Source organism: Zonotrichia albicollis, chromosome 2, assembly GCF_047830755.1.
Source record: "Zonotrichia albicollis isolate bZonAlb1 chromosome 2, bZonAlb1.hap1, whole genome shotgun sequence".
Lineage (NCBI taxonomy): Eukaryota > Metazoa > Chordata > Aves > Passeriformes > Passerellidae > Zonotrichia > Zonotrichia albicollis.
Window position 1 is genome coordinate 1,779,623 of NC_133820.1, and position 17,031 is coordinate 1,796,653.

General features: G+C 51.2%; 4 protein-coding genes and 1 long non-coding RNA gene across 40 annotated transcripts in view; 3 read left to right on the forward strand and 2 right to left on the reverse strand.

The window, feature by feature from the left end:
• GDPD5 (glycerophosphodiester phosphodiesterase domain containing 5) overlaps window positions 1-3,086 on the forward strand; it is a 100,643-nt gene extending 97,557 nt beyond the window's left edge. For 7 of the 21 annotated variants that reach the window (XR_012577594.1, XR_012577597.1, XR_012577598.1 and 4 more), the window contains 2 exons: window positions 910-1,152; window positions 1,220-3,086. Coding sequence is in view for 7 of the 21 variants with exons in the window: in XM_074531078.1 (XP_074387179.1) it covers window positions 910-1,016 (107 nt within the window). In the remaining 14 variants the exon portion in view is untranslated. Of the gene's footprint in view, window positions 1-909 lie in introns of all 21 variants that reach the window. The other 14 variants (XR_012577592.1, XM_074531078.1, XM_074531110.1 and 11 more) reach the window with 14 other exon arrangements.
• Window positions 1,453-16,444, reverse strand: LOC141726381 (uncharacterized). 13 transcript variants are annotated; one of them, XM_074531248.1, is made up of 8 exons: window positions 15,950-16,444; window positions 15,580-15,721; window positions 14,763-15,334; window positions 14,548-14,668; window positions 13,620-14,209; window positions 13,254-13,413; window positions 12,747-12,821; window positions 9,572-9,893 (listed from the first exon to the last, which is right to left on the reverse strand). In XM_074531248.1, exons 1-4 carry the CDS (start codon window positions 16,041-16,043, stop codon window positions 14,607-14,609), a joined length of 870 nt encoding a protein of 289 aa, XP_074387349.1. In that variant the 5' UTR covers window positions 16,044-16,444; the 3' UTR covers window positions 9,572-9,893; window positions 12,747-12,821; window positions 13,254-13,413; window positions 13,620-14,209; window positions 14,548-14,606. The 13 variants fall into 13 exon arrangements, with proteins under 13 accessions (XP_074387358.1, XP_074387391.1, XP_074387375.1 ...); XM_074531217.1 differs by having other exon boundaries at window positions 13,587-14,209; XM_074531265.1 differs by lacking the exon at window positions 13,254-13,413 and adding an exon at window positions 10,341-10,399 and having other exon boundaries at window positions 9,636-9,893; window positions 13,587-14,209.
• Window positions 2,134-4,828, forward strand: LOC141728221 (putative mitochondrial transporter UCP3). Its single transcript, XM_074535505.1, has 3 exons — window positions 2,134-2,154; window positions 3,987-4,249; window positions 4,368-4,828. Exons 1-3 carry the CDS (start codon window positions 2,134-2,136, stop codon window positions 4,471-4,473), a joined length of 390 nt encoding a protein of 129 aa, XP_074391606.1. The 3' UTR covers window positions 4,474-4,828.
• On the forward strand, window positions 5,971-7,167 carry LOC141726417 (uncharacterized). The gene is made up of 2 exons (XR_012577655.1): window positions 5,971-6,196; window positions 7,007-7,167. It is a non-coding gene; the product is annotated as an uncharacterized LOC141726417 (long non-coding RNA).
• Window positions 7,481-17,031, reverse strand: part of LOC141726335 (uncharacterized) — a 29,864-nt gene continuing 20,313 nt past the window's right edge. Inside the window, exon 6 of one of the 4 annotated variants that reach the window (XM_074531164.1) lies at window positions 7,481-9,100. The gene's annotated coding sequence lies outside the window, so the exon portion shown is untranslated. The other 3 variants (XM_074531150.1, XM_074531179.1, XM_074531142.1) reach the window with 3 other exon arrangements.

The window sequence follows — 17,031 nt, forward strand, 5'->3', positions numbered from 1 at the left end:
CTGATATCCTCATGCTCCTCCCAGAGTTCATTTCTGTTGGAACACATTGGCAATGTGTCCATCACACTCCACCTCTAAGAAAGATAGCAAAACTGTGAGGAAAGATGGAAATGTTTAGCTTTCAAAGGTTAAATGTGGTGCATGAAGCTGGAAAGCTCACCTTTGAAGGAATGTGAATATAATCCCCCCACGCCCTGAGCTTTGTTATGGGTTTTCTTCTGTTGTATTTAGGGTCTGGAGATGCCCAGCAGGGATCAGGGTTTAGTGCTCTGGGCACAGACAGAGCAAAAAGGCAACATTGCTTGCTGTGTGAAATGCCAGCCAGAGGGGCTGGAAATCAGGTATAAATCCAGGGAACCCAGACAGGGAAAGCAGCTTGGCACAGCACAATTAAGCTCCCCTAACATGTCCTAGACATACAATCCCTTAGAGGTGGAGGGTGCAGAATGAAGTTTTGTGCCTCTGAAACAATTCTATTGCTGCTTAGGGTGGATGTGAAACATTAGAACCATTAAAACATTGGTGGGTGCAGGTTTTTCCCAGTGAAAGCAGTGACTGGAGGAGCCAGACCTTTTCCAGGGTGGGCAGGGATCAGGTTCAGGTACTTTGTACCACTCTCCCACAGGTGACTTGCCCAGCCTGTGACAATGACATCAGGTGTAGGGGGATAGGGATGGCAGGGGCCATCCAGCTCTGTTTTGGTGGTGGCTGGATTTTGAAAGGCTGAAATGTAGAGCTGAGCTCCAAACTGCAGGCAGAGCATGTTCAGAACTGGCTGTAAATGAGAGCAGGTTCCTAATTCCCTGTAGGATCACAGGGATGCCACGTGCTGGCATTGCTCAGCACCTCAGTTCCCCATTCAGGGGGAGGCTCCTGGGATGACCTCCCTGCTTTCTGTGCCCTTCCCAGAGATCAACAACGGCGTGGAGAGCACGGATGAGCTGTCCTTCTGCTCCGAGAACGGCTTTGCCAACGAGCTGGTGACACCCACGGACACCAAGCTGCGCATCAACTGAGGCTCTGCCATCACTGAGGGCTCTGCCACCAAGAGCTCTGTTATCACTGAGGCTCTGCCATCACCGAGGGCTCTGCCATCACCTGAGGCTCTGCCACCGAGGGCTCTGCCATCACTGAGGCTCTGCCATCACTGAGGCTCTGCCATCACTGAGGGCTCTGCCATCACTGAGGCTCTGCCACCGAGGGCTCTGCCATCACTGAGGCTCTGCCACGCTCCCGCAGCGAGAGCCGTGCTCTCCTGCCTCCCTCCCTGGGATGGGAAGCTCTGAGGAACTGCTGCTCGGGCAGAAACCCCACTCCCACTCCCCACCACTGGCTGCTCCACCTCCCTGGTTGTGAGGCTGGGGGGCTTGTTTTTGTAAATATGTAGAAAATCTGGAAATTTTTTTTGTCTTTTTTTTTTTTTTTTTTTGAGTGTAATTTTTCCAGGGCATGAGTGGAAATACTGTGTTCATTAAATCCTCAACCTTATGGCTGAAGTTCTTGGATCTTGATGTGAGAGCCTGAGTCCCCTTGGGGGGTTTTGGGAACAACACATTGGACCTGTGTCCCATTTCTCCCCCTTTCCCTAATCCAGTCCTTCCCCCGGTGCAGCGACTGTGTAGCTGAATGTTGTGGTGTTCTTGTGAAGTGTTGATTTTGTTATGGTTTCTTTTGTTTGGTTTTTCCCCCGTTCCCCTCCTCCAGGGCAATGAAATTGCAGCTCTGATGCAGCAGGAGGCTGCTGGGAGAAGAGAAGCTTGCCTGGGAGAGGAATCCTCGCTGCTCTTCCCTGCTGAGGTTCAGAGCCAGGGAAGGGCTTGCACTGGCTCTGTCACTTGGGCACCTGCTCCTTGTGGCACCGCCTTCCCCAAAGCCTGGCTGCTCCGTGGGGAATGGCCTTCTTGGAACGTCCTGCCAGAGTTTTGAAGGCAAATCCTGAGCATTGGCTGGAGATTGGTCTCTGCTGGCAGCAGTTCTGGATCTCTATTTTTTCCCCTTTTTTTCTCTCTTCTCCCCAGCTGGGCTCTGCTGGGATCTGGCTGAAGTGCCTGCCACTCCAAGTGGCATTTGCAGTCACTCCTTGCTTCCCTTCTGGAAGAGGAGCTGCTGCTGCACTGGGAGCTTCCCGAGGAGATGCCCCTGGGTGAAGAAGTTGTAAATAGTCTGGAAGGCGAAGCAGCCCTGGGATATAATTTATTCCTGCAAGGAGACCTTTGCTCCTTGCTGTAAAAGCAGGATCTTTAAAGCTGCACACTCGTGTCCTCCAAAGGAGGGATGGTCTTGCAGCAGATGCTGTTGGGATCTCAAGGCAGAGGCTCCCATCAGCAAATTTCCAATGCAAAAGGCTTTAACCCAAACTCTTAGACCAGAGGTTAAAAGTAAATAAATAAAATTTAAAAAAAAAAGGTAAAAACTGAAAAAAAAAATAGCAGAATGCAGTCTGGGGAATGCTGATATACATCACATTCCACACCCAAAGCCACAAGAGAAAGAGCCCTGAGCAGTTTCTTCTTGTTTTGGAGCTGCTCTGTCCTTTTAAGCTGAAGTCCTGTGGCATTTTGAAACCCTGAAGTTTGGGCTTAGTGTCTGAGAGTTGGGGGCAAAAGTGGCCAACCTCCCTCTGTGGAAAAAAACCTTCTTTGATTATGACAATGTGAATTTTGATGCTCTAAAAAGCACCACCCAAAATCGATTGCATCTACCCCTGGTTTTTATGAGTGTAAGTGGAACAAGCCCCTCCTCTTACCTTCCCCAAATACTGTCTTTCTCCATGGTACTCTCCAGTCCCTGAAATGCAGCGTGTCTTGCTATGCAGAACTGCAAGATTTGGTGGATTTGAAGGTATTTTGAGAACGAAGTTGCTTCTCCCTTTGATGTGGTGCTGTTCTGAACCATTCCTGGTGGATTGTCATTGCCAAGTGAGAGATGTTGTTCAAGCTCAGCATCTGTTGGTGATCACCTGCATGTTCTGTTTCTATCCTTGGAGATGACTTGATTGAAAGGTTAAGTGCTTAAGAGCTTGGAAGTGATAAAAGCAAACCAACAAAGAGTTGTTTTCACAATTAACTTCCTTTTTTTTTTTTTTTTTTTTAAACAAGACCCAAATTTCATGCATAATGCACTGACTGTTACTGTCCTGGATATTTGCTACCTTTTTTTTGGAAAAAAAGCAGAGGAAGATACTTTCTGAATGAAACTAGAGCTAGATCAAAATAAACTCTGCATTGCTCTGTGAAATAAACTGTCAGTATTCCCCTGCCAGTCTGTCCTTGTTTTGTGTTATGGCGCTACACAGAGGCTCCCACTGCCCAATCCAGAGAGTTCTCCCATGATTTTCTGTCATGCTCAGCAGCTCATTTTAACCCCAGAGGTTGAAAATCCCTGGGAGCAGTTGGAATCAAGAGCAAATCACACAAAAAACAGGCTGGGAGAGAATATGAAATCTTCCAGATATTTACTTTTCCTAGTGTTCTTTTAATTTAGCGCAGGACCCCTCTCTTCCCCCTAGACCCCATATTTTTAACTCGGGGGTTTTTTTCTCAAAAAGAATTCCCTGCCTAGGCTGGGAAAAAGAAAACCGTCCGAATTATTTAGGGGATTTGGGATGGGTTCAGTTGGTCAGTAGGAGCAAAAACTTGGCAAGAAATTCCTTATCTCTTGGGTCCAGCGAGAGGCTCAACGTGAACACGAGTGAAAATACATTCAAAAATAACAATAAAACAAATAAAAATGAAAGCAATAATAATATAAACAACAATAATATAAAATAAATTTCAAAACAAAAATAATTTTAGCTATTGAAGCCCCAGTGGCGCTGCAGTTCCGCCGGCGGCCACCGGAGGGCGCCTCCCTGCACCGCCGCGCTGTGTCCGCCAGGCGGCGCCCGCGGGGCTTGGCGGGTCCCGGGGCTCCTCCGGTTCCCAGCCGCGATCCCGGTCCCGATATCCCGGTTCTGATGCCGGTCCCGGTTCTGATCCCGATGACAGGTGAGCACGGCACAGGGAGGGAACACGGCCGGGCGCCATCCCTGTCCCTGCAGCGTCCAAGCCCGGCCCTGCCCACCCTCACACAACGTCCCGTGCCGCTTCGTGGCCGCCTTCGGCGCCGGGTTCTGTGCCACGGAGGTGGCGTCGCCGGTGGACGTGGTGAAGACGCGGTGCATGAACGGCAGCCCCGGGCAGTACCGCAATGCCCTGAGCTGCCTGCTGGCCCTGCTCATGCAGGACGGCCCCGCCGGCCTCTACAAGGGGTGAGTTCGCGGTCGCGGCACAGAGCCCCAAACACCCCGACCTGCGGGCAGGATTTGGGGGATCCCCGCTCTGGGGATGTCCCCGCACGTCCCCTGAGCCCCGCTTGTGCCGGCACAGCTTCGTCCCGTCCTTGCTGCGGCTGGGCTCCTGGAACGTGGTGATGTTCGTGTCCTACGAGCGGCTGCAGCGCCTGATGGTGCTGGCACGGCCGGCGCTGGCCTGAGCCCGCGGCGCCCCGGGCCGCCCGGCGAGGCTCACATCGATTACATTCATCGCATCCATTCCATTCATTGCCGGAGCGCCGGGGAGCAGCGGAGCCACGGGCCCGGGGAGGGACGCGAGAGACGCGAGGAGGAGGAGGATGCTGGAGGAGGAGAAGCGCGGGAGAACAGAGGCTTTCAGAGAAGAGTTTTAAGGGACGGAGGAAAAAATGTTTGTTGGCTTTGCAGCCGGGAAGAGCAGCGCTTCCCGAGGGCGGGGGTGTGGGCAGGCGGGACCAAGCTGAGGGCCAGGGAATTCCCGTTGTTCCTCACTGGCGCTTCCAATAAATCGCCCCTATGGGGCCTGATCACAGCGTGGCTCAGGGTTTCTTTGCCTTTTTGGGGTGTTCAGGGTCATTGTCCAGCTCTACGTGTGACACTAGCCCAGCACATCCTCTGTCACTGCCGGGGCACTGAACAACTTCCCACTGATCTCTGATTATTCGGGTCATTGTCACAATCACCAACAGCAGCTCCACCTTCTGCCCTGCCGAGGCAGCAGATCCTTGACCCACGGCAATCTCTCTAAAGGCTCAAATGGTCCCTTTATGGGACAGTGAAGATGTGTATCCTGAGCAGGAGGGGACACAGAATTCCCTTTCCCTGTTTCCCAAGCTGGGAATTGCTCTCTCCCCATGGGTAACTGGCAGGAACAAGGTTCCCTCTGCTGTCACTCCATCTTTAGCACCCTCATTTGTCACAGACACTCAGCTCTGTTTCAGGGACTCCCGTCAGACACCTGATGGCTGTGATCAGAAGCAATTCCCCAGGCGGTTTTAGCCCCGGGAGCAGCAGGAATGGCCAAGGACAGCTGCTGTCCCGGGACAAGGCGGCCGGGCTGCGGTTCCGTGCCCAGCCCCGTGCCCGCCCTGCAGAACGCGGGGTCGGTCTCTCCGCCCCGTCCCTGTGCCGGGATCGGGACAATGCCCTGGCTCGGGCAGGGCACGGCGCCCTCGGGTGCGGCCGGAGGGGACAGGGGCGCGCAGGGGCCGCCCGGGCGGGGCGGCACCCACAGGGCCGCGTGTGCTGCGGCGCCGCTGCCGGAGCCGCTGCTGAGCGGGACGGGTCTGTGCCGGCACTCGCGGCTCGCTGCGATCGCGCTCCGTGGAGCGAAACCCGCGCCGCGCTCCGGCTGCGCTGGGATGGGACGGGCTCCGCTCTCGGCAGGCAGCGGGACGGGGGTCCCTGTGCCACCCCACGGGCCCCACAGAGAAGCTGCTCCTGTGGCCGAGGAACAGCGGGGAAACTGAACAGTCCTGAGGGAAACCGATGGAAAAACAACTTTGGTTTGGGTTTGGACTTGACATTTTCCCCTGGCCCCCGCCTGATCCGGGTGTTTTGCCTTAGGGAACAGGAGACAGAAGGGGGAATGGGGGCAACAGATAATTTGTTACCCCAAAAGGGACGAGCTTATTTCTGTTAATTCCCGAAACACCTGGAATGATTTCGGTCTCGGAAACACCTGGAAGCCTCCCTGTGAATGCTGGGTGGGGCCGAGGTTATAAAAGGAGGAAAGGATGGAGGCAGGGGGGGTTCGGGGGGGAGAGGAGCAGCGCTGCCTTGGGGATTTGCATCTGGAAGCGGCCACCAGTTTCCTGCTGGGAATCCTGGAAAGAGAACTCGGTGAGAAATGCGAATGCTGCAGCTGGAGCGCTGAGAGGGGAGAGTCTGCAGGGAATGTGTCTGGTGAGTCTCCTCATGCCCCATATCTGATGCTGGGCTGGCACCGGGGCACCTCCTTCCCATTTAAACTCTCTGGAAATGCACTTAAATTACAAACTGGACTGCAAAAGGCACGTGGGAAGCTTTGGGTCCCTAAGGGAATGCTCTAGGGATTTGTGCAGCCTCTGACGTGCACAGATAACTCCTGCTCCCACAGAAACCTGCTGGCTCTAGGGCAGGAGTGGCAGCAAAGCGGCAGCTCCAGTGCCACCCCAATAAGTGACTGTCCTTGGGGCTCTCGGGGCCGGGAGGGAATGCTGTCCCTGCCCCTGGGGGAAAGCAGGAGCAGGATCAGCGCTGCAGCTGGGTCTGTTCCTGCTCTCTGTCTCCAGGGTGCCCTGGAGGGCTCTGGCTCGGGATAATCTGTGTGTGAGAGCTTCCCGTGCCTGTGCCCAACCCCTCTGGGGACAGAATGTGCCCAAAAGCTCCATTAACCCTTTCTGTGTGTGTGAGAGCTTCCCGTGCCTGTGCCCAACCCCTCTGGGACAGAACGTGCCCAAAAGCTCCATTAACCCTTTCTGTGTGTGTGAGAGCTTCCCGTGCCTGTGCCCGTGCCCAACCCCTCTGGGACAGAACGTGCCCCAAAGCTCCATTAACCCTTTCCCTGTGTGTGAGAGCTTCCCGTGCCTGTGCCCAACCCCTCTGGGACAGAATGTGCCCCAAAGCTCCATTAACCCTTTCTGTGTGTGTGAGAGCTTCCCGTGCCTGTGCCCAACCCCTCTGGGGACAGAACGTGCCCCAAAGCTCCATTAACCCTTTCCCTTCTGCTGGCAGGGCAGCGTGTGAGCCCAGGCCGTCCTCCCTGGAGCAGGGACAGCCGAGGATGAGCCGCAGGGATTCAGCCATCAGAGCAGGTGAGGATGGATCTCTTTGTGCTTGGCAATTGCTCTGCTGTTTAATGTCACACTGCAGTGCCCTCCAGCCCCTGTGCCCTGCAGCAGCACCCACAGCCCCTGGGCTGGGCAGGGAACAGCTCTGGGAGGGAAATGGATGTGCAGGAAATTTCCAGAGTTTGACAGAAGGCTCACATAGTGTGGATCTGTATGGAAATTCTGGGATAAGAAATGCTGACTTAGAAATGCCACGGAACAGGACAGGCATTGCTGAGAGAGAACTGGAGCTAGAAACAAGTTTTAAAGGATGGTTTGTAAATAAGACTGGATACCTGAGAGAAATAGAACTATGGAAGATGCATTGTAGTAAGATTCACAAGGGGTAATTTTAGATGATTAAGGCATTTACAGCATGGTGTGCCAAAAGCTTATAGGCCAAGAAACACTTACAGCGTATTGGAATTAGGAAATAGCTGGCTGCTGATTGTGATGGGTGAATTCTAACATCTGTATTGTCTCACCCTTCACATGAGACTGAACATGGAATCCAAGTTTTTAAAATGCCTCTCAGCTGCCCCATGTCTGGGTCAGAAAACAGCATTATCTGATAAACTGGAGCTTTGTGTGAGGAAGATTTATCAGATTCCTTCCAACCTTCTCTGGGGTTTTTGTGCCAAAGGGGCTTTGACCCCAGAGCCACACAGGGTGTCTGTGCCTGCATCCATGTCAGTGACATTTGCCAAGTGTGACAGGACAGCAGAAACACCCTGGGGTTGTTGGGCCAGAGATGGAACATGGAGGCGTCTGTGCCAGCAGGGTGTGAGTGCTGCCAGCCTGGGCTGTGGTGCCTCTGTCCCTCAGCAGCCAGGGCAGGGAGGGAAGTGCAGGCGAGGCAATTTTGGCTGTTTCAGACTGCTTGGTGCAGACCTGGCAGCATTGGCAGAACAGCTTTCCTCCTCCTTTCTGTCCATCCCTGAGCAGAACATTGAGATGATGCTGCACTGAGCCCTCTCTTCTGTGGGTGTTGTTTGGTTGGTTTGTTTGGGGTTTTTCTGTTTTTAATGTATTTCTAAGTGGTGCAGTGAGGAGCAAGGTGCTGGTTACATGATTTCTGACTGACACATCACAGGAATGGGCACAGGTGAGTGCAGGTGCTTCCTGGCACAGCCAGTGTGCCATCCTGAGTGAGGGTTTCCAGCCCCAGCTGCCCGTGGCACAGCTCCTCACTGCTCAGGCACTGTGAGCAGCTCCCTCCTTTCCTGGGCACATCCCTGCAGTGGGAGCAGAGTCCCCTGACCCTGCAGGAATTCCCTGCTCCTCTGGAGAGGGGTGAGGCCAAAGCTTGGGGGCAAAGGACAACAGCCAAACCAGGGCCACTGTGTCCCTGATGCATCCAGGACAGCGTGTTTGCCTTGTTCCCAGCACTGGTGAATCTAAACAAGATTTATTTTTGACAAGATTGCCTGTTCCTTCACTTCTCCAGCTCTCCCCCACACCTGGCTCTGCAGCTTTAGCTCACCTTGCCCTGGCTGTGGCTGATAAAATATCATTTTTGTAGCAGCAATCCATTCTTTTAAAGAGCACAGAGTGTACAGTGCAGCAGAGACTTTGGGAAATCCATCCAAATAAGGGACTCTGCCTTCCTGCTGTTCCTGTAGCTCTCCTTCCTGCTTTCACCTGGGCTGGCAGGATGGGCAGGGCCCATATTTATCATATGAAAGTGTGTTACTGAATTTGTCCAGAAGTTGTGATTACAGACACTCATTTTCTGACAGAAAGCATTTTCCCTTTGCCTTTCCCCTGCTGTTCCCAGGTGCTGCCCAGGCTGTCTCTCTGTGCTCCCAGAGGAAGGGCAGCCCCTGCCTGGCCTGCCCAGCCCAGCTGGATGGGACAGGGCTGTGTGGCCTGGCAGGGCAGGGACAGCTGGCTGTGCTCTGGAGTGCCTTGGGACCTTCCCCTGGCAGCGTTGGAGGGGTTTCTCTCTGGGATTGCTTGTGAGGCACCATCCCTTTGTACAGAGCCCAGTGCTAAAGGACTGACAAGGGAGATAAAAATGGTTCTGTTAAATGAGGCAAAGAATGCAATAAGAAAAATGAGCTTCCTTTTAATGTCTGAAATAGTTAGGAATAGAAATGCTGGAAAAGGGCACTTTCATGTTTGCATTGGTGTCACCTCTCATGGATAAAACCCCACAGTGAGCCAGCAGAGCACAAGTGTGAAAGCTGGGTCCTTTGACTTCCACAGTGCAATAATTTTCTTTTGCTCCTCTCTTTCAGGCCAGGAAGAATCCCCAAACGCCTCCCAGCGTTGCCCAAACCTTTGGTGTTTGAGCAGCCCCAGCCCAGCCCTGCCCTGCTGTGGGTGAGTCAGAGGCACCCAGGGCTCCTCCTGCCCTCTCTGCTGCCCTCACTGCCTGGGGCTGCCACTGCTGCAGCCCAGCCGGGACTGCTCACAGGGCAGGGTGAGGGAAGGGACAGGCCCTGACTCCGTGGGGCACAGGGCTCATTTGTTATTTTATGGTATCTATGGCATTAAACTATGCTAAAAGAATAGAAGAAAGGATCTCATCAGCAGGCCAGCTAAGAGTAGAAAAAGAAGGAATGAATACCAAAGGCTTGTGGCTGGGACAGAGAGTGTGAGCCAGCTGACTGTGATTGGCCATTAATTACAAACAGCCACAGACCTACCTGCTTTATCTATTATTTTTCTGTTCATGCCTGTGTAGTGTATTTTTCCATCAATCCAAGATTCTTCCCAGGCTGCAGATCAAATCTTTGGGTGTCTCTGGAAGTTTCTGGTTTTCCAATTCCCACATCTCCCCTCTCTCTCTGCATTAAGAAATTTTTATTAATAGATTTATATGGATAATTTGTAATTGGTGTATTGATTAGGTAAGTAAAGAATGGATTTCTTTGAGTAGTGACAAATACAAAGTATTTAAACTTGAAACTTTAGTTGAAGTTATTTGAATGTTTGGTTTAGGTTGGTTCATTGGTCAAGTTGTATAATTAAAAGTAAACAAACTAAATAGAGGCATAATATTTGATTGAATTTTATATTTATAGGTTATTATTTAATAAGAATTTTATACTATTGATTTTTATATTTATAAAGACACTTAAAGTTAACAGTTTTTGGTGGGTGTAGTACAAGATGTTAGGTGTAAGTTGGAATTTTTGTGTCATTTACATTTGCATTTACATTGATTTTTTAGTGCTGGAGTTGTCAGTGTGGTTTCTGTGTGATGTGGTTTTATATTTTTTATGGAAATTTACCTGGGCTTTTGTACTTGCTGAGATGTAGGTAAACTTCATGTTTTCATCTGAGAAATAAACTATTGATACATCTTGGTTTATAAAATTGCATAGAGATTTGTGAGATACTTATTTAAGATGTTATTATTATAATTTTTGTTATAAGTATGGAGAAATATTAGATTAAAATAATGTATGCAGTAAAGAAAAAATAATTAGGAATTATTTAGATTATATATAATTAGTAACATGTGAAATGATATATTTATTAAGTATTAAAATATTGTATATTATTTTAGAGTTTGTAACAGTTGATAAATTTTAAATTAGTGGAAGGTTCCATAATTGTTAAAAATAGGTTTAGTTGTTATATTGAAAAAGTCAGTGTGTTAAGTTAAAATTATTTGAATTTTATTTTGTATGTAGCAAATAGTTATTTCACTGGACCTAGGGTTTGATTATAGTTTACATTGTAATTGGTGGATGTTACTTACTACATTTTTATATAAGGTTTTTAAAAATAGTAGTTATGAGTAAAAATTTTAGGATTAGAGATGAATTAAATTATTTAATAGTTGTTTTTTTAAAAGTATTTTTAGAACATATATGTTTTGAATATAGTAAACTTATTTTTTAAAGACTTGAAAGTGGTTACAGACAGGATTGTGAATTTGGATTTGGATACAGAGAGTGTGAGGGGGCAGGAAATGTAGCTGTAGGAGAGGCTGAATACTTAGTATGAAACTTAGAAAAATAAATTATTGTTGTAGTTGGATTTTTTATAGAAGTGTTTTTGTAATAATAATAACTGAGGAAAGTGAGAGGATTAATAGTTTGGAGGAGGTTTTTAATGAAGCTTTTTGTTAAATTTGAAAAATATATAAAATGATGAGATAATATTAGGTTAAATGACAGAGTTAGTGTAGAGATTAGTTAGGGAGTTAACTTGGTTTCAGAGATGTATAAGTAGTTAGAGAATAAACGTGAGATTTTGAAATGATGTGGTTTTGGTAATTATATAAAGAGACGGTAAAGTATGTGAAAGTCAGTTGTAAATATTATAATAAAATTTTATAAATTATGTTTATTATAAAATTAATAATTTTCTATAATTAGCCTATTAGTACTAAGTGTTTGGAGAACCTAAGGTAACTTTCTAAAAATATTTATGTATTACGGAAATAGAGTAAAAATTTTAAAATAGTATGATATTAATAGTAATTGCTATTTTTTTGGTGGTATTTACAAAAGATAAAAACTAGAGATTGTAATGAAGAACAGATTTTTTATGAAATGGATGATGTAATCAACTGTATTTTTTTACTTATGAGTAGGTGTTTGTTAGAGTTATTGTAGTTGTTTTAATTTGAGTTGTTTTACTTTTTTAAGAAAATTAACTATATAGTTTGGAAAAATGATTTATAATAAAATTTAGGATAAGTTTCATTAAATAAGATTTAGAATTAATTAATTCTGATAGTAAGGAATAATAAACCTAATTTTATTAGACCATTACAGTGATAAAATGAAATTTAAGACTAATTAGACTTAAATGTAGTGAAGTTTAATTTTGTTCGATTTTATTAATACTTGAGTTACTGTAGGTTGTTATTTATAAATATTGAAGTTTTGAAAGTGTTTTGGAGAAACCTTAGATTGTTGGGTTACTATTACTACCTATATCCTTACATGGTGGTTTTATTTATTGGGAGCTATGTTTCTTGGTAAAAGATTTTTATTTATGTTCTATTTAGAATGGTACTAATTTGTATAGTGGGGTTTTCTGTATTTAGGATATTGATTAGACTGTTCTATATTTTTGAGGGCTTTGAGTAATATTTATGTATAGGTTTTTGATATTTGAATAATTTTTAATGGTTTGTGTTACTTTTTAAAGAGTTTTTGATTTAGAATTTGAAGAGTATTTGGTGTTTGGAGGAAATAAATTTGGAGTTATTTTTGGATATGGTTGAACTGTATTTTTAATGTTAATAAGGTCTACATTTGGTACATTAGTTTGATTTTTTGGTTTGGTTGTGGGGAGGGTCTCTTGTGTAAGCCTGAGACTGGTATTAGGACTTTTTGTCTAATGTTTTATGAGTCTGTTAAGGAGGAGGTGTTATTTAAAGTTTTATAAAATATCCTGAGAATCAGTTAAAATCATGGAAGAATCATTATGGTAATTGAAGTGTGTTATGTTGAAAGTTAAAGAGTTATAAGTCTTTTTTAATAACTTGAAATAAGGTGAGCTCAATCTACTTTTTCTGCCCCCACGAATGGCATGACCTGTGCCCACTGCTCACAATTCACCCAACCAAAATCAAGAGCAAATGTTGGCTGGGCTTTCAGAACTTGAAATAGCTTAGAAGCAAAATAAATACCTTTTTTCAACTGTGTTTTGTTTTTTCCTTCAGATGCTGGACTTACCTGTGTGGATGTGTGCTGAGCTCTCACGGCAGGAACCCGTCAGGCCTCGGTGGCTGTGAGTTCGTGTTTTTCTCACTGGGGAATTGGAAATAATACATTAATTAATTGCAGAATTAATTGAATTTATGAACCCTTTCCCCTTTTGTGCCCCGCTGTGTGGGACAGGGGCAGAGAGAGCGAGCAGAGGAGCGGCCGGGGCTGGAGAGGGGCAGAGAAAGGCAGAGGGACCTCCCTGGTGTCCCCAGGGCACTGTGGGGAACAGAAGGGACACCGTGAGGGCAAGGGCAGGTGGGGAGGGGACAGCTTGGGGCCAAACCCGGGTTCACCTGCAGGGAAATGAGTCAGGGATGGTTTGGAGGGAAGAGCTGAGGGGGTGAGTCCGCCCAGCTCGGCCCAAGTGGGAGCAGAGGTGAAGGCCAATCCAAAGCCAGCCCTGCTCAACCTCGGAGTCCCAGAATAAATTCTACAAACTGCCCATTGAGGTACTAAAAATACATAAAAACAAACCCAGGAGCAAACCAGAAGGTTCCTGGGAATCCCATTACAGTGTTGTCACAGCCTTTTTAACAGGTTTTTTATCACAATGCTGCCTTTCTCTGTTGGGATCGTTCACTCTGTGGGCTGTGGGGTTTTTGGGTCTGAGCTCCCTCACGGTGGCCCTGACACCCTCAGGAGCGGGGAGGGAAAGCAGAGTCAGGGCTGCTGGCAGGGCAGGGCAGGGGGTTCTACCCCAGAGCAGATCCAGCTGCTGCCAACCAGCCTGGCCAGGAGGGATCTGCTCTGGCTCCTGCAGGGAAGGAATGTTCCCAGCCGATTCAGCCGGCATTGCAGCGGCCTCACCTCCCGATTCAGGTGACATTGCAGCGGCCTCACCTCCCGATTCAGGTGACATTGCAGCGGCCTCATCTCCCGGTCCAGGTGACATTGCAGCGGCCTCATCTCCCGATCCAGGTGACATTGCAGCGGCCTCATCTCCCGATCCAGGTGACATTCCAGCAGCCTCACCTCCCCATTCAGGTGACATTCCAGTGGCCTCATCTCCCGATCCAGGTGACATTGCAGCGGCCTCACCTCCCGGCACTTCCCCAGGCCCTCTCCTGCCCGTTCTGAGGGGAATTTGTCCCACCAGCAGCAGGGGAAGGACACCAGCTGCCACCCTGGGACTTGGATTGTCCCCCTGGGGAATGCTGGCTACTGGGATTTAGAGCATTCCATGTATTTGACTGCTGTAATTTCCTAGCCCAGGGGGAGTTTTAGCTGACAGGCCAGCACAAAGATTGTTCTCTATGTGGTGCCTGGATTTGGGGTTTGCTATCAGCTTTGCTAGTTCAGGTGAGTTGTACCCACAGCCCCACATTCCCTGATGAATAACCTGATAGCGCCTCATGGAGAGTGGAAATTCCCATGCAGAGGTACCACTTTTGCACCTGCTGTGTCAGGAGCCAGCAGAGGTTCCAGGGAAGCTGAGTGGGATCAGGACAAGGACAGGTCTATATTCCATAGAACTTGCTGTTTAAAACCCTCATCCCCCATCTCCCCTGATGTCCCTGGGGTCACTTGGCAGAGTTCCCTGGAACCCAGCTGATTTCACCCCCCAACCCTGGAGCTCGGGCTCCAGTTGATGTTTTAAAGCAGGACAAGGCAGTGGCTGGATGCACTCCCAGCCTGTGCTGAGGCAGCACACCTCTCCCTGCAGAAGCCCAGCTCCTTTCAGAGCCTCAGCAGCAGCCTCTGCACATTTTTTCCCCTCAGGAAAAGGGATGCACATCCCTGCCTTCAGCACACATCCAGTGGGACCTACCTGCAAAAGCTTTCCTTCACTTCTGCACTTCCAGCTGGCTCCCTGGGAAGTTCCAAACTTCATCCCGCTTGAACCTCTGATTTTGAGGCATCACCAAAGTATACTGATTGGGACTCAATATCTGTGAGGGAAGATGGCTTTGGCTTTAGTGCTGCTGAGAGACAATGGCCTCAGGCTGGAAAGGAGAGAGGAGATTTGGGGTGGACAAGACATACCTGGGAGCTCTGGGAGGTCGGAAACAGGAACTGCTGTCTGAGCCCCTCTGCAAACGGTCTGTGCCTCCATTCCAGGTAATGCCAGCTGCTCCTTGGGGTCCTTCTGGGCTGTCGGTGGTGTCTGTCCGGGCTGAGGCATCTCCGTGTGCCTCTTCAGAGCAGCCCCTGGCTGAGGGGCCGCAGGCAGCGCTTTAGCCGTGTCTGTGCCAGCGCTGTCCCGGTACCCACACCGAGATGTGTGTTCGGCACGCTGCAGGCACAGCTCCTCCTGCAGATCCCTAGGACGCGAGGGCTGCCAGCCCTTCGGGGGCTTCTGGCCTCCTCCAGGCCCACACCAGGTACAGCCGCAGCGGGAGCAGCAGCCCCAGTCCTGGTCGTTCGGCGAGGATCCCCCGAGGATGCTGACACGGAGCAGGGGGATGCGGGCGCTGTGGCTCTCACAGGGGAGCGCGGTGTCCCGGTACAGGGGAGCGCGGTGGCCGCGGTGCTGCCGGGCCGGGATCGGTGTCCCCGCAGGGCTGAGGGGCGGCGCCGTGTCCGCCAGGGGGCGCCCCGCAGGACGGGCGGCGGCGCTGAGGGAGCGGTGATGCCGATGGGGTCCCGGGGCTGTCACAGGCGATTCCCCCGCCCTACCCGTTTCCAGCCGTGATCCAGCGGCTGCTCCAGGGAAGCGCCGTCCTCCTGGCGCCCAGCCCCATCATAGCCCCGGCTCCCCACGGCCCAGAACCCCGGCGGGACCCCAGATCTGTACCGAGCAGAGTAGGAGGAGCAGTACCTGGCTCGGTCCCAGCGCCCATTCCGGAGCGGCTCTTCCTACCTGTAGCGATGCCGGTCTGGTCCTGGTCCTATTCTCACCTCGATCATCCGGCTCCGGCGGGACCCCAGTCCCGCACTGGCCGCAGCCGGAGGAGCAGTACCAGGCACGGTCCGAGCAGCCATGCCGGAGCGGCTCTTTCCACCTGCAACGATACCGGTCCCGATCCCAGTCCCAATCCGGCCTCAACCATCCAGCCGTAGCACCCACACCCTGCCCGCCTCCCATAGGAGACACCAGCAGAACCAGGACCGGAATCCCCGAGCCCGGATCCCGGTCGCACCTAGCCCCCATACCCTGTCCGCCTCCCACAGCAGACACCGGCAGGACCAGGACCCGAATCTCCGGGCCCAGCTCCCGATCCCGGTCTTACCTGAGCACCTCGGGCTCCACGCAGCACCAGCCCCCGACCCGGATCTCCTCGCAGCGCTCCGACCGACGCTCCCGCAGCATCCCGAGCAAAGCATCCCCCGAAGAAAACGGAACAGGCGCGGATTGGCCGGCTTTTATGGGCGGGAGGGGGGGCGGGAGAGGGGCGGGGCGGGGAGGCGGGGCCCCGGGGGCGGGGCCGGCACAGGTGTGAGGGGCGGGGCGTGCACAGGTGTGAGCGATCCCAGTGCGTCTGCGCGGGGCGGGGCCTTGGGGAATTTAAGGCGCGGAGAGGGCCGAGCGGAGCCATTTGCTCCTCGGAGGTCCGGTGGGTGAGGGTGCTGTCGGTCGGGGCTCTATATCTCTGTTCCTCTATATTTTTCTCTGTATTTCTTTTCTTTTGTGTTTCTGTTTCTCTACACCTCTCCTTTCTCCCCTCCCTTCCTCCCCTCCCCCACCCCCCACACCCACCCCCCCCCCTAACCCCCCCCCCTCCCTCTCCCCCCTAGCCCTCCCCTCCCTCCCCCCCTACGGCCGCCCCCCGCCCCCCGCTCCCATCCCACCTCCCTATTCCCTCACTCACCCATACCCTACTCATCCCTACCTTACCCTACCCTATTCCTCCATCCTCTGCCTTCCCTCGCCGCCCCGCCTTCCGCCCCGCCCCTCCGCCCCGCCCCGTCCCCTGCTGCCCCGCCCTTCCGCCCCGCCCCGTCCCCCGCTGCCCCGCCCACCCCGACCGCTCCCCCCTTCCCCTCGCGTACCCCCCCGCTCCCCTATTCTCGTTCTGTATTCCCCGCTCTCCTTCTTTCCTCGCAGCTGCGGGGCTCGGGGTGCCGGGCAATAATAAAGCCCTGAGGGCCGGAGCCCGGCGCCCCCGCCCTCGCTGGGGCCCCCACACGGGGCGGAGCCGCTCTGCGGTCCCCCCATTCCAGTTCAATACACCGCCCCACACCGCCGGGGTTCCGGCTGTCCCTACATCACACTGGGGGGTGCGGGCGGGGGGTGCGGGTTACAGCGGCCCCCTCGTTAGGAGGGGTCCGGGGGGGTGGTGGGGGGGTTAGGAAGGGGCCCCCTCATTAGGAG

Coding starts and splice junctions, on each gene's coding strand:
- LOC141728221 (XM_074535505.1), top strand. CDS start 2,134: ATGCCCCTGGGTGAAGAAGTT. Junction 2,155..3,986: donor TGCCCCTGGGTGAAGAAGTT/GTAAATAGTCTG, acceptor TCCCGATGACAG/GTGAGCACGGCACAGGGAGG. Junction 4,250..4,367: donor CCCGCCGGCCTCTACAAGGG/GTGAGTTCGCGG, acceptor GTGCCGGCACAG/CTTCGTCCCGTCCTTGCTGC.
- LOC141726381 (XM_074531290.1), bottom strand. CDS start 16,043: ATGCTTTGCTCGGGATGCTGCGGGAGCGTCGGTCGGAGCGCTGCGAGG. Junction 15,722..15,949: donor GTGGAGCCCGAGGTGCTCAG/GTAAGACCGGGA, acceptor GTATCGTTGCAG/GTGGAAAGAGCCGCTCCGGC. Junction 14,669..14,762: donor CGACCTCCCAGAGCTCCCAG/GTATGTCTTGTC, acceptor CTTCCCTCACAG/ATATTGAGTCCCAATCAGTA.